The following is a 12,792-nucleotide window of genomic DNA, read 5'->3' as shown; positions in this document are numbered from 1 at the left end:
ATTGGGGGTGGGGTAGGGGTAAGTCTAGCTGGGTCTTCATGGAGCTACAAAGCTCAATTATGTGTCATTATCTGCAGAGAGTTTCTGCAGGATTAGAGCCATGCCCCACCCTGACTTCCTCGTCCTCTTCCACCCCACCACCGCACCACGACACGGAAATCCGAGGAGCTGACACAAAGGGATCAGGTGGGGCACCGTGTGTGACGGGTGGACAGTAGGAGAGGTGATCCTCAAGGTGGCCGGCAGATGCAAGGGCTGGAAGGTAGGTGAACCAGGAGAGAGACGGAGAGACAGGCTGAACGGGTGACAGACCATTGAAGACCTGGTAAACAGGTGAGAAGGTGGTAACCATGAAGGAGTGGCCCGGGGTGGGGGAGAAGGGGTCAGAGAAAAGAGGGCAGAGGTGAGAGCACGGGGGAAGGTGATCTCAGATACCCCAACTTTCCTGGCAGACCCTGGAGGCAGTCCACCATGAAGCTAAGCATTCTCTTGCTCCTGTGTGTTGTGGGTGAGTTTTCTGAATTGGGGGATTGGGGGGACTTAGAGCGGGCGTGGGGCTGTGGAAAGGGGCAGAGGAAGGGTGGTGGCATCCCTGGGACTGGGTCCTTCCATTCCCCCATGATGTTTTATACACCCCCTTCCCCGAACCTGGTGCTGAGGATAGGTTGCTTAGCTGTCTCACTGGACCACACAGCTTCCTCTGCTATTTCTCATCTCCCACCTTTTTGTGCATTTTGTTTTGTTTTCCTGAAACCTGTGATGAGTCTGCCTCGGCCTCCTAAGTTCTGGGACGTCAAGCACATGCCACCACCATCACCACACACACACACACACACACACACACACACACACACACACACACACACTCAGCCTTCATTGCTTTGCCTCTGCCTTCCTGTACCTTGCCTCCTCCTCCCACCCACTATCTTCACGTCTAACCCCATTTTTCTGGTCTTCCATCCCACCTCAGGTCTCAGTCAGGCAGACAGGGAGAAGATCTATAATGGCGTTGAGTGTGTGAAGAACTCGCAGCCTTGGCAGGTGGGGCTGTTCCATGGCAAATACCTGCGCTGTGGTGGCGTCCTTGTGGACCGCAAGTGGGTCCTTACGGCTGCTCACTGCAGTGGCAAGTAAGCGCCCTGGATGGGCTCTCCTTGGGTTAGAGGGGCAGAAAAACTTCCTGGAGTAGAGCTGGACGTTACCAGGTAGGACGAGGTGCGCAGAGGGTAGAGGACCTGAATGGCGCATGCGCACGCGCACACCGCCCCGTTCCTCTTCCATTTCCTTCTGTGCCCTTTCCTTCCCTGCAGTGTGTAACACTTGCCGCAGGCATTCCCTGACCCCAGCTAGACTCAGAGTGTCACTGAACTTGAGTCACAGCCTATATCCCCCAAGAAGCCAAGTTCAGCCACTCTTCCCTGAGAAGTCTATTAAAGCAGACAATATAATAACAGAAAGGAGATTTACTCAATGCCGCCACATTGGGAAGGGCACAAGGCGATCCCGTGATCCCCTCTGATCCATCGTTGGGGTCCCTCAGGGAGACTGAGGAGTAATAGAGGGTAATGTTATGTCTGTCTATGTAGCCCATGATGTGGTCCTACCCACTGCTGACCCACCACAGTCTGGGCTTCAATCTCAACCTGTAAGGAAGTCAGTCTATGAGCTCTTAGAACTGCCTGAACTTTCTTCACGGGAGATGTTACTCCTTGGTTGGCATCTTTTTCTTCTCCCAGCATGAGGTTTCTAGGAGAGGGATTCCCTTTTCTTTGGGGTCCCTTGTTCCAATAATCTGATAGATGGGTTGATAACCACTGGTGTCTCTTTAACACGCCTTCGTGTTTTCTGCTGGAGGTGCGCATCTTCAAGTAGACAAAACACCAACTAGATACCCCTGAGCTATCTCCCCAGACCCCAGATGATCCATTTTCTAGGTCTGGACTTGGTTGTGAAAGGAAGCCTAGGTGCCAGGAGACCAAGAGGATCCGTGCAGGACAGACAGGTGGTGTCCCCCTTGTCCACTTCTCAGTCTGCAGCCCCAGGAACTGGTGCTGGCTATGGGGACAAATTTGGCAGCTGGTATATTGCCGACACCCCTGCCCCATGGCACCGGTTGCCCAAGAGCAGCAGAGAGAGACAGGGGCCAGGGAAGTAGAAGACTACGGTAACATACATAGATGCTGGGAGACAGAGACCCAGAGACAGAGAGAGGTAAGAGACGACCTATCTGTCACTTACTGACCTACTGTACCCTCAGCTACGTGGTACGCCTTGGGGAACACAGCCTTACCAAGCTGGACAGGACAGAACAGTTCAGACTCACCACCTTCTCCATAACACACCCCAGCTACCATGGTGCCTATCAGAACCATGAGCATGATCTTCGACTCCTGCGGCTGAACAGACCCGTCCACCTGACCCACGCTGTCCGGCCCGTGGCCCTGCCCAGTTCCTGTGCACCTACTGGGGCCAAGTGTCATATATCAGGATGGGGTACTACAAACAAGCCATGGGGTAAGAGGTCTTAAGTTTAGCAGTGAGAGGGTAAGAGATCAAGCCATTCACTTCAGAGAGAGCACGGGCGTGGGGTTAAACATCAGAGTCAGGGGTCATGGTAGGTGGGAGTCTTTAGAGTCACACAGGTTAAGAGAATATGGAGTCAGGAGCCAGGGGTTAGAGTTGTGACCAAAGATCAAAGTAATACCAGGGGTCATCAGAACATCATGGGTAGTGGGTTCAGGCACTAGAGGTCTTTATAAGGCTGGTATTACTGGGCCTCTAATCACAGGTACTCCGGAGGCTTCAGGGTTGCAAGTTCAAAGCCAGCCTGGGGTAGAGAATGAGAGCCAGTCTCAAAATACAAAGTGAAAACGTTTATAGATGTGGCTCAATGGTAGAACCTCTGCCTAGACTTCTCAGCTGAGGGTCTGGGCTTAGTCTCCACTAGGGGTGGGACTCTGAGGTCACTGAATCACAGTCTTGTCAGAATCTTTCTCATGTCTGCGTTTGGAAGGCATAGGAATTGGGCCAGGGTTTTCATGTCATGGAATCCGAGGTCAAATGACCCAAGATCAGAAGACTTTTTTTTTCTTTTTTCTTTTTCTTTTTTTTTTAGTTGAGATGGAGTGAAAGTTTGGAAGATGCAGAGCTGAGGTTAAAGCGAAACTCAGGACATGGGTTCAGGAGACGGAAGACAGGAAGTGAGGTTGAGATTGAGAGGGAATGAGGTCAAAGGTCATGGGATTAAGCCCATGAACTGGGGACAAGGGTCACTTTGAAACTAAGTCACGAAACTCAAGAGTGTTTCAGAGGCAGCGGAGTTGAGGGGAAGGATTCGGATTTGGATGGGACGTCTGCGGGACGTCGCAGAGGGCCCTAGGTCACCTCATTAGATCACCCATCTTCCATCTCCAGACCCATTTCCAGACCGGCTCCAATGCCTCAACCTCGCCATTGTCTCTAATGAGACGTGCCATGCGGTGTTTCCCGGAAGAGTGACGGAGAATATGTTGTGTGCAGGTGGAGAGGCCGGAAAGGATGCCTGTCAGGTGAATCCACTCAGGGGTGGTGACCACACCTGGAACGGGAAGGACTAAGCCTTGACTGGGGGTCAAGAGACAGGAAGCATGCCGGGACACTGAGGAGGAAGGAACCTGAGTCCGTATGGCAGTTAAAAGTGTCTCTGACGCTTTTCACAGCAAGACCCTGCAGCCAGACTCTCTGGTTTCCAGGCAGGAAGCACTGAACAAGGGGGAGAGGGGGCAGCAGGTATGGTCACCAGGACTCACTTTGATGTGATCCTGGCACCTGGAACTCTGTGAGCTAGGGGCTGGGAGACAGTGTCGGTAGAGGAAAAATAGAAAGAGACCCAGACGCGGGAGGTGAGGAGTGAAGGAATGGAGAGAGAGGGATGGGGCTGGCGAGGAAAGGAAACTTGGCCTGAGGGGAAAAGAGGCAAGGATTAGGAGAGAGGGGGCCGAATGGAGGACCAGGAGAGGGAGGAAAAGAGGGACACCTTCAAGGGTACTCCAAGGCTTCCCCACCAACAACTAATTGAGCTTACCCATGTGGGGAAGAGAGAGGAAGAAAGGGAGGAGAGGGGCCGGGGAGAGGGGAGAGAGGAAGGGGGAGGGAAAGGGGAGGGAGGGGGTAGGGGGAGGGAGAGATTGGGTGAAGAAGGTCGTAAAATCTGACTGTGTCAAGTTGTGATCAGGTATCCCTGATCTCTCAGACACCCTAAAAGAGGCCACTGTATCATAGGGTCCAGAGCCCAACCAATTTCCCCAGAGCGTTCTCTTTTATTGTAGACCAGCCCTCCTCTCCTGGGGTTGGCCATGGAAGATAGCATTCTCTTCACTCATTGGCCGGAATCCCAAGTCAGGCGGCATCTTCCTCCCCATTGGCTATTACCGTGCTCTTCCCGTGCGCCAGCTGTGCCCCTTCCTCTCGGAACTGACTTGGAGCCACTTCCTTTAATATCGGCCTCGTTTCTGTCTTTTAGGGTGACTCTGGAGGCCCCCTGGTGTGTGGAGGGGTTCTTCAAGGTCTGGTTTCCTGGGGATCGGTTGGGCCTTGTGGTCAAAAAGGCATTCCAGGGGTCTACACCAAGGTCTGCAAATACACGGACTGGGTCAGAGTTGTCATGAGGAACAATTAACCCGCTCCCCCGGGTCTGCATGCAGCTCTGCTTAGGGACCACTCCGCCCCTCGGAGCACCTGCATCTCCTCCCTCACCAGTCCAAGCTCCCACCCTTGTGAGCTTAGAACCTCTTGAAACCTCGAGTATGTCTATGGCAGTGGAAAGGGGTCCGTGGAACTGACTGGAATAAAGGTTATACAACCAAGGGAAGGGGCTGCACCTGTCTGTTTAACAGCTAATATAAGACTGAAGGAACCAGAAAGGGTGGGTGTTTTTTTTTTTTTTTTTTTTTTTTTTTTTTTTTTGCTGGGACTTGGTTGCATAGGCCTGTGATCTCAGCACTCTCAAGAGAGAGGTGAGGGGGAATCGGGTGTTCAAGGCCATCCTGAGCTTTATGAGACCCTCTCGCAAAAATAAACAGTCCAGGGGTCTTTAGTCCCAACACTTGGCATGCTGATCTCTTGAGTTTGAGGCCAACCTGGTCTACAGAGTGAGCTCCAGGCCAGCCAGGGCTACATAGTGAGAATCTGTTTTATAATCAAAGTTTTGGGCCTTAAATTTATTATTATTGTTGTTGTTGATATTATTATCTATGTTGTTGTTGTTGTTATATTTTGTGTATATGGGTATTTTGCCTGCATGTATGTCTCTGAGCCACATGTATGCAGTGCCCACTAAAGCCAGAAGAGGACATTGGGTTTGGAGCCCCTGGGACTGGAGTTACAAATAGTTGTAAACCACTGTGTGAGCCATGGAAACGGAACCCAGGTCCTCAAGAGAGAGAGAGCAGCCAGGGCTCTGGGCTGCTGAACTGTTTCTCCAGCCCCAGCTTTTGGCTTTCTCAGGAACTGAATATAAATGACCAGTGTGTGTGTGTGTGAGAGAGAGAGGGGGGGGGGGAGAGAGATACCTGACTGTACCAGAGTATTCAGCTGTTCTGCCTCTTACAGGATGCCAGTATGTTTTATGTGTCATAGATGGTCCAAGGTGAGTCTGGAAAGGAAACAACGCAGCTACAGTAGTTGGTTATCCCCACCCCACTGGTCCTGTCTCGACATTCTCTTCAGAAGGCAGAAAAAAATAAAAACCAAACCAAAACAAACAAACAAAAAAAACCACCTAGGATGGGACCTGGTGTACCACCCCAAAAGCTCAAGGATGGTCCACTTTCCCAGCAATCCTTCTGCTTTCTTACTCCCCACTCCACCCCATGTCACAGAGTAGGGAACTGAGCTTCCCTGGGGTGGAGTCACCTGTTCCACGTCACCTGGGTAGGAAGAGGCAGAGCCCGTAGGGTTTGAGGCCACGGTAGGCTGCAGGCAGAGCCTAGGCCTACCCCGCCTTGCCCCACATCTGGTTAGGGAAGAAGGCCTTCGGAAGAAAAGATCCAAATGGAAACATAAGCTGGGGAGAACCGAGGCTTCGAACCTGGAGCTATCTAATGAGGACGCCCAGGAGGCTGAACAGTGACTGGAAATTATCTACAGAACCCAGTAAGTGCCCGAAGGCCTGGGCAGTGGAGACCCGGGGCAGGGAAAGGGTCAGCAGAGAAAGGAGGCCCACACAGGAGCCCTGGGGCCCCTGGCATACCCGCTGAGGTTTTTCTCTCCTTTCTTGAGCCATGGCTGTCACAGGCCCTGACCTGCCTCCCCCACTGTCCTGTCTTGCCCCTTCACCTGGCGAGCAGCCCCACCTCTGTGATGCCCCAGATGCCTCCCCCCTTCTCTTGTTGGAAAGGAGAAGGGAGGGCCCAAAGGAGGCCAAGGGGCCCACTGGGCCTAGATTGTGAGGAGGGAGAGGCCCACAGGAGGAGAGACAGAGATGAAGACCTTAGAGAGAAGGAGACAGAGACCAGCACAGTAGGAGGCCTAGAAAGGGATGGCTCAGGACAAAAAGCTGAGACAAGAGGAAACAAAGATCCAAAGACGTGCAGGGACAGAAGCCTAGCAGCAAAGAAACCAAAATCACACACACACAGGGGGGGGGGGGGGGGACTAAGACTCTGAGACCTGCTGGAAAGAAAAGGGTATACCTACAGGAGGAGACCACAGGGAAGAGAGGGGCTCAGACAGGTGACATCCTGGCTCCCAGACCCCAAGGCTGCCTTGGGAGGGTCCCAACACAACCCTCTACCAGAGCAGTAAGACAGGACTAGAAGCCCGGTCATCCCAGCCCCTCCTCTGGTGGAGCCTCTGCCTCCCTGTCTGCCTTTTTTCACTGGGTGCTACAGCTGCCAACCGCACCCTTTAGAGTCCCCATCCCCAGAGCCCAGGACTGAATCCAGAAGAGAAGGAAAGGTTCCCTCACCCCACCTCCACCCAATCCAGGAGACGGACATCTTAGGAACTAAGTCTCTTCTGTCCCAGGATGGATGCATTCCCCCTCTGATTTGTCCTTGGAAAATGGGAAGGGACTTGAAGCCACACCCAGCTTCTCTGTGTACCTCTCACCTCCAAACTGCTGCCCCCAAACTCAATGACCTCTGTCCCTTCCGGTGGCTAAGTCCTGCCCTTCTCTCCCACCTCCGCCCACAAGGGCAGCTGTAGGCACCCGACTGTCCCTTAGCCAACCACACCCAGCCCTGTCCGGCTGTCCTTCCCAGGAGTTCAACAGGGTGGAGGGTGGGACTTCACTGGTTGTGGACAGACCTCACAGGTCCCTAATATTCTGCGTGTTGGGACATCAAAAATGAGGTCCTTCCCCAGTAGGTAGCCCCTTCCCCTTGTCCTCCCATTTGTGGGGTTCCCAGTTGTGGAACAAGCCAGGTCCTCATATAAGGAAGAAGAAGCGTGTTCTCTAAGATTTCTCCAGGGGTCTTCCTTTTCCATTGGCTTAAGCCGTCTGAGCTAGGAGCCTTGCCCAACAAAGCCCCTCCCAGCTGTTGTTCTCAATATCCAGGAAGCTGCTAGCCTAGATCCAAGCCTCTGCCCAGGGCCACTCCAGTCGCTTTTCTCACAGGTTTGGGGACTGGTGTGAGAACCCGGACGGGACTTTTCCCTGGGGAAAGGAGTCAGGCAGGTGGCCAGAGCCGCACAGAAACCCAACAGGTGAAGGAAAGAAGAAAAACCAAAAGCCAGCCTCCCAATTGCCTCTTAAAGTGATTAGGCCTCCGTCCTTGTCCCCAGGGGAACCTGGAGCCCGTCCTGCCTTGCTCCAGGCCATGATGATTCTTCGGTTCATTGCACTTGCTCTGGTTACAGGTACAGTGGGGCTTAGAGAAAAGTGTGGGGCCTCCCTCTCCTATTTCGAAGTCTCCCCTACAACTACGGTGGCAGCTGCTTGGAGATCGCCCCATGAACTAGTTTGAACTATACCAGGCATTATCTAGTGGGTCTAAGAGGAGGAATGGGGGAGGGGAGAATGGGTCCTCTCAAAATCTTAGGACAGCCTCTAATGACCTGGAAGTATCGTCTTATACCCGGGCGCACCGGCTGGGAATGAGACCGCCTACCCTTTTGCTCCTCCCACTTTCATTTCCGGGGTCCCTCTACCAGCCTACCTCCTCTAACGCTTGTATCTCATCTTTTGCCCCCTCCAGGGCACGTAGCGGGAGAGACGAGAATCATCAAGGGTTATGAGTGCAGACCTCACTCCCAGCCTTGGCAGGTGGCCCTCTTTCAGAAGACCCGGCTTCTCTGTGGGGCAACCCTCATCGCCCCCAAATGGCTCCTGACAGCAGCCCACTGCCGCAAGCCGTGGGTGCGGGGGCTGGGGAGGGGCTGGGCGGGGCTGGGAGGGGGCTGGAGATGGAGAGATGGATGGAGAGAGGGGCTGGGGCTAGAGAGGACATGTGGGGTGGGGTGGCAGCAGTGGTGGAAGTGTTAGGGATGGCGTAGGATCAGCATGGAAGATGGGGTGTGCTCAAGACTGGAAAGGGTAAAGTCGTATTCGTGTGCATGACGGGGGTCTAGTTGGTGTGAAGGTGGAGTGACGGGGGATGGAGTGGCATTAGCTTATACGATGAGGATCTAGTTGGGTTGATGATAAGGGGATGAAGGTGGTCTTAGGATGGTCCTTAGTCAGGATGAGGACGAAGGGGTGAGCAGTGCTGGAAGTTGGATGGGTCTGGGTGTTCGCAAGGTACAACTCATCATCTCTCCCTCCCCACCCCTGCCCTGTCCCCCTGCCTTTCTACCTCTGACCACATCTCTCCCACCTCAGCCATTACGTGATCCTCCTTGGGGAGCACAATCTGGAGAAGACAGATGGCTGCGAGCAGAGGCGGATGGCCACACAGTCCTTCCCCCACCCCGGCTTCAACAACAGCCTCCCCAACAAAGACCACCGGAATGACATCATGCTTGTGAAGATGTCGTCTCCAGCCTTCATCACCCGAGCTGTGCAGCCTCTCACCCTGTCCGCCCTCTGCGTCACTGCAGGCACCAGCTGCCTCATTTCCGGATGGGGCACCACGTCCAGCCCCCAGTGTAGGGGCTCCTGAGGGAAACGTGATCAGGGTGGGGGATGGGATGTGGGGAGAGGAGACACGATGAATCTTCAGAGGGAAAGATCAAGAGACTTGGTTACCTGGGGCTGGCAGGAGAGGGGTGAGCTAAAAGGAAGATGGGAAATTCTGAGAGACAGGTGTGATTCCCAAATCTGTAACTTTCTAGTTGTGGGATCTAAAGCAGGTGGCTTTACTGCTTTGAGGTTTGTTTGTTGTCGTTTTTTCTAAAGGAAGATTAATCACAGCCACCTACCACACTGGGGTCAGAGATAACACATAGGGAGCAAGGAGTGGGAAGAATTCACTCTTTAGCATCGCTGTTGCTATAGTTACAAGCGGAGCGATGGGGAAAGGCGAGGATTGTCCCAGGTGCTGGCTACTGTGGTGGGGTTGGGAAATCAGGTGACCGCTGCTCACACCTGTCTCCACTGCTGTCCCCACAGTGCACCTGCCTCATTCCTTGCGATGTGCCAACGTCTCCATCATCGGACACAAGGAGTGTGAGAGGGCTTACCCGGGCAACATCACAGACACCATGCTGTGCGCCAGCGTTCGGAAAGAGGGCAAGGACTCCTGTCAGGTCAGCAGGCAGGGGCTGGGTCTCCAGCCACATACCCCATTCCTGCACACCTTAACTGATATCCCCAGCCCTGACCACAGCCATATCCAACCCTGCCTCCCCAGGCTTACCCTCATTTCCAGCTCCCAGCCATGACTAACCCCATCTTCTCGCCCAGAACCCCACCTTCAGCTCACTGTGCCGTTGTTAGCCTTTCACCTGCCCTGCCGCCTTCACCCCATCCCAAGCATCCCGTTGACTCTAACAGGTCGTGTCTCCTCTTGTGCCAGGGTGACTCTGGAGGCCCTCTGGTCTGTAACGGATCTCTTCAAGGAATCATCTCCTGGGGTCAGGACCCATGTGCGGTCACCAGAAAGCCTGGTGTCTACACAAAAGTCTGCAAATACATTGACTGGATCCACGAGGTCATGAGAAACAATTAGAGGGGCCTGTTTGCCACCACCCAACCCCTCCATCCTCTTCTTAATGCTTTGACTTCTCTTCATTCTTCCCTAAGACGTCCTCGGCTGGGACCCTCGTGTGGACTCTCTCCAACCCACCACGAGTATAATGTAGGGATGCTCTAACTTGATGATCCATCTGGGGCTTGAAATCAAATCCTGACTTGAACTAAATTGTGACTCTGGACATGATCATCACTGGTTTTTGTTTGGTTGGTTGCTTTGTGTTGTTTTGTTCCCAGCTTTGAAGACGGTCCCTGGCATATTCCAGGGTTTCAATAAATGTTTGTTAAACGGTAAATGGTTCTTTGGAGTGCCAACTGCATATTAATCCTGATCCAGAGGGCTTGTAAATGCCGTATGTGTGTGAGAGCTTGTCTGCATATTTGTTTGAATGCTATATGCCTGTCTGGTGTCCGAGGAGTCCAGAAAAGGGTATCAGACCCCGTGGCCACCGTACTGAGTGCTGGGAACCAAACCCTGGTCCTCAGCAAGCACAGCAAGGCCTCTGAACCGCTGAGCATCTCTCCACCCCCCCCCAACATCTTTTTAATGTTACTAATCAACTGAATGCTCACACACCCCTAGGAGATTGGTCCTAATTTTCTACCCACTTCGCAGACATGAAGGTAGGCACAGACACATGGAAGTCAGAGAGCAAATTGCAGGAGTCAGTTTTCTCCTTCCACCACCGTGTGGGGGTCCAAGGATAGAACCCAGGTTGTTAGGCAAGCATCCCTACCCCACAAGCCATCTTGCTGGACAGGCAGGGGAAAAAAACGTACTTAGTTCATCTCTCTCCATGAAAACTTGCGCATGCAAAAGTGTAATGGCAGTGAGTGTGTCCTCACACCTGGGCAAGAGGTAGCAAAGGAGGTTACTGCCAGATTCAGTCCACTGAGGTCGGTGCTGGACTGGCACCTGCTAGCCCAAAGGAAGACAAAGGACACAAAAGCAGAAGGCCATTCCTGTCACCTTTAAACACTTCCAATGCTCTGTGGCTCTCAGTAGCTGGTGGCTGGCACAATATGGTCACTGTTGCGAAAGTCTGGACAGGGCTGAGCCAAAGCAACCTCCGGAGTTAACACGGCTCTCGGCAGACAAGAAAGCCTCAGATAACACACGCGTTCTGTTCAGCAACTGGGGAGAGATCACTGGAACTAGAGAGAACCAGCTCTAGTCGCTAGGTGGACTCACTTGCTGTGTGACCTCTGATGAGTCACCGCCCTCTCTGAGCCTCCCATTCCTCACCCAAGATGAGGGTGTCAGCCAAGGTGATGTGGCCTGTCCCTTGATGTGATTCATTAGCCCGTGTCGCCTAAAGACACATAGGGAGGGTACAAGATGCTCACACACAGGCTTAGTGCAAAACTACAGCTTCCCACTCCCACCCTCTAAGCACTTGCTGAGGCACAAGGAGCCTACTGTTTCTCGGTTTACACACTTGGGAGTCTGTCTGTGTCCTTCCCACTCTTTCCTTCTGCCTACTCAAACTCTGCCCACCTCCCTCTTCTTCCGCATACTGGCACCTGTCGGTGCATACCTCTCCCCCTCTTTGTCTCCCCTCACCACCCCTCACCATCACCCCAATCCCCCAGAAGACTTAATCCCCCCATCTTCCCACCATACCTGGGAACACTTCTCAGAACAGGGCATGGGGGAACCCCCAAGAAAGCCAGCTACAAAAGGTATTCTTGTCACTGGCAGGAGCCTGTATTCCAGGGCCCCTCCCAGAGCAGGAATCTGGGGCCCTGGTTGAATGCCAGCCCCACCCACGTTATAATTAGGGAGAGGGAAAGAGAGGGAGTGAATCCTTAAGGGGGAGGGTAGGGGGGGAGCTTCCGGGATCTTGAGGGTTAAAAGGGAAGGTCTGGCCAGGGGTCCCTTGTCAGAGAACTATTTGCAGCCCATGGTGCAGGGCACGAGACAGTTCTGAGTCTCTTCCTTCTTACTGGTGACTCCCAGGTGAAGCGGGATGCACCCCACCCTATTGGGGTGGACGAGAGGATGGGTGGAGACCCTCGGGCAACGGGCAGGAACTCTTTCGTAGCCCTGATTTCCCTGCAGCATGGGGAAGTCCCTCAGCTCTGGGGTTAGGAAATGGTTCTCACGGGCTCCGAGCAGGACCCCCACCCACCCACGAAGGGGTGAGAACTTGGAGCTCAGCGTGGCTGGTGGCCAAGAATGGCTGGGTGCACGAAGCTCCCCTCTGGAGGGACGGGCCCCACTGAAGCGGCCCAGGTGTGCTGAGGCAGGGGGTCTTAACCAAGCATCTCTTTTAGACCTCTGCGAGCCAGGTATCAGCTATGAGGGTCCTGCCTCTTCACCTCTCCATTGCCTCTGGCTCCTTGTCCCCGGTGAAGCTGCTGCCGCCGTTACTGATGGTGCAACTCTGGGGTGAGCCTGGGGCCGGGGGCGACAGGGAGGGAAGGGCCAGGACTGGAGGTGGAGGGAATGTTGCCTTTGCAACCATAGTCAGCTCTCCTTCCTGGGGGCCTGGCACCCACATAGACATCTCAAGCAGGATCCACCCTTGGGTGGGCTCTGTCCTCAGATGCTGCGCCCAACTGCTAGAGAACCCAGCCCCTTCGCTCCATCAACCTCCCCGCCCCTTCGCCTCTCCTGACTTGCGTGGCTTCTCCTCACCCCTTACAGACCCATTGCATCCCTTCCTCTTCCTAAACGA

At 53.8% G+C, this 12,792-nt stretch overlaps 3 protein-coding genes across 3 annotated transcripts in view; all 3 read left to right on the top strand.

Annotated features, from left to right (window-relative positions):
- Positions 1-471: 471 nt before the first annotated feature.
- On the top strand, positions 472-4,657 carry KLK12 (kallikrein related peptidase 12; the record flags this gene model as incomplete). The annotated part of the gene is made up of 5 exons (XM_080908736.1): positions 472-508; positions 971-1,130; positions 2,258-2,514; positions 3,415-3,548; positions 4,502-4,657. 5 exons carry the CDS (start codon positions 472-474, stop codon positions 4,655-4,657), a joined length of 744 nt encoding a protein of 247 aa, XP_080764862.1.
- Positions 4,658-6,098: 1,441 nt separating this feature from the next.
- KLK11 (kallikrein related peptidase 11) lies at positions 6,099-10,088 on the top strand (the record flags this gene model as incomplete). Its single annotated transcript, XM_080908738.1, has 6 exons — positions 6,099-6,132; positions 7,765-7,839; positions 8,178-8,334; positions 8,801-9,066; positions 9,530-9,666; positions 9,936-10,088. Exons 2-6 carry the CDS (start codon positions 7,800-7,802, stop codon positions 10,086-10,088), a joined length of 753 nt encoding a protein of 250 aa, XP_080764864.1. The 5' UTR covers positions 6,099-6,132; positions 7,765-7,799.
- Positions 10,089-12,412: 2,324 nt separating this feature from the next.
- The window catches only part of LOC308414112 (kallikrein-10-like), a gene marked incomplete at both ends in the record, with an annotated part of 35,764 nt that continues 35,384 nt past the window's right edge, over positions 12,413-12,792 (top strand). Inside the window, one exon of the mRNA XM_080909288.1 lies at positions 12,413-12,503. Within this exon, the coding sequence (XP_080765414.1) occupies positions 12,413-12,503 (91 nt within the window). The remainder of the gene's footprint in view (positions 12,504-12,792) is intronic.

This window comes from Micromys minutus (assembly GCF_963924665.1).
Source record: "Micromys minutus genome assembly, chromosome: 32".
In the NCBI taxonomy this organism is placed as follows: Eukaryota; Metazoa; Chordata; class Mammalia; order Rodentia; family Muridae; genus Micromys; species Micromys minutus.
The sequence above is the reverse complement of the archived record's forward strand: the minus strand, read 5'-3'. Positions and strand labels throughout refer to the sequence as shown.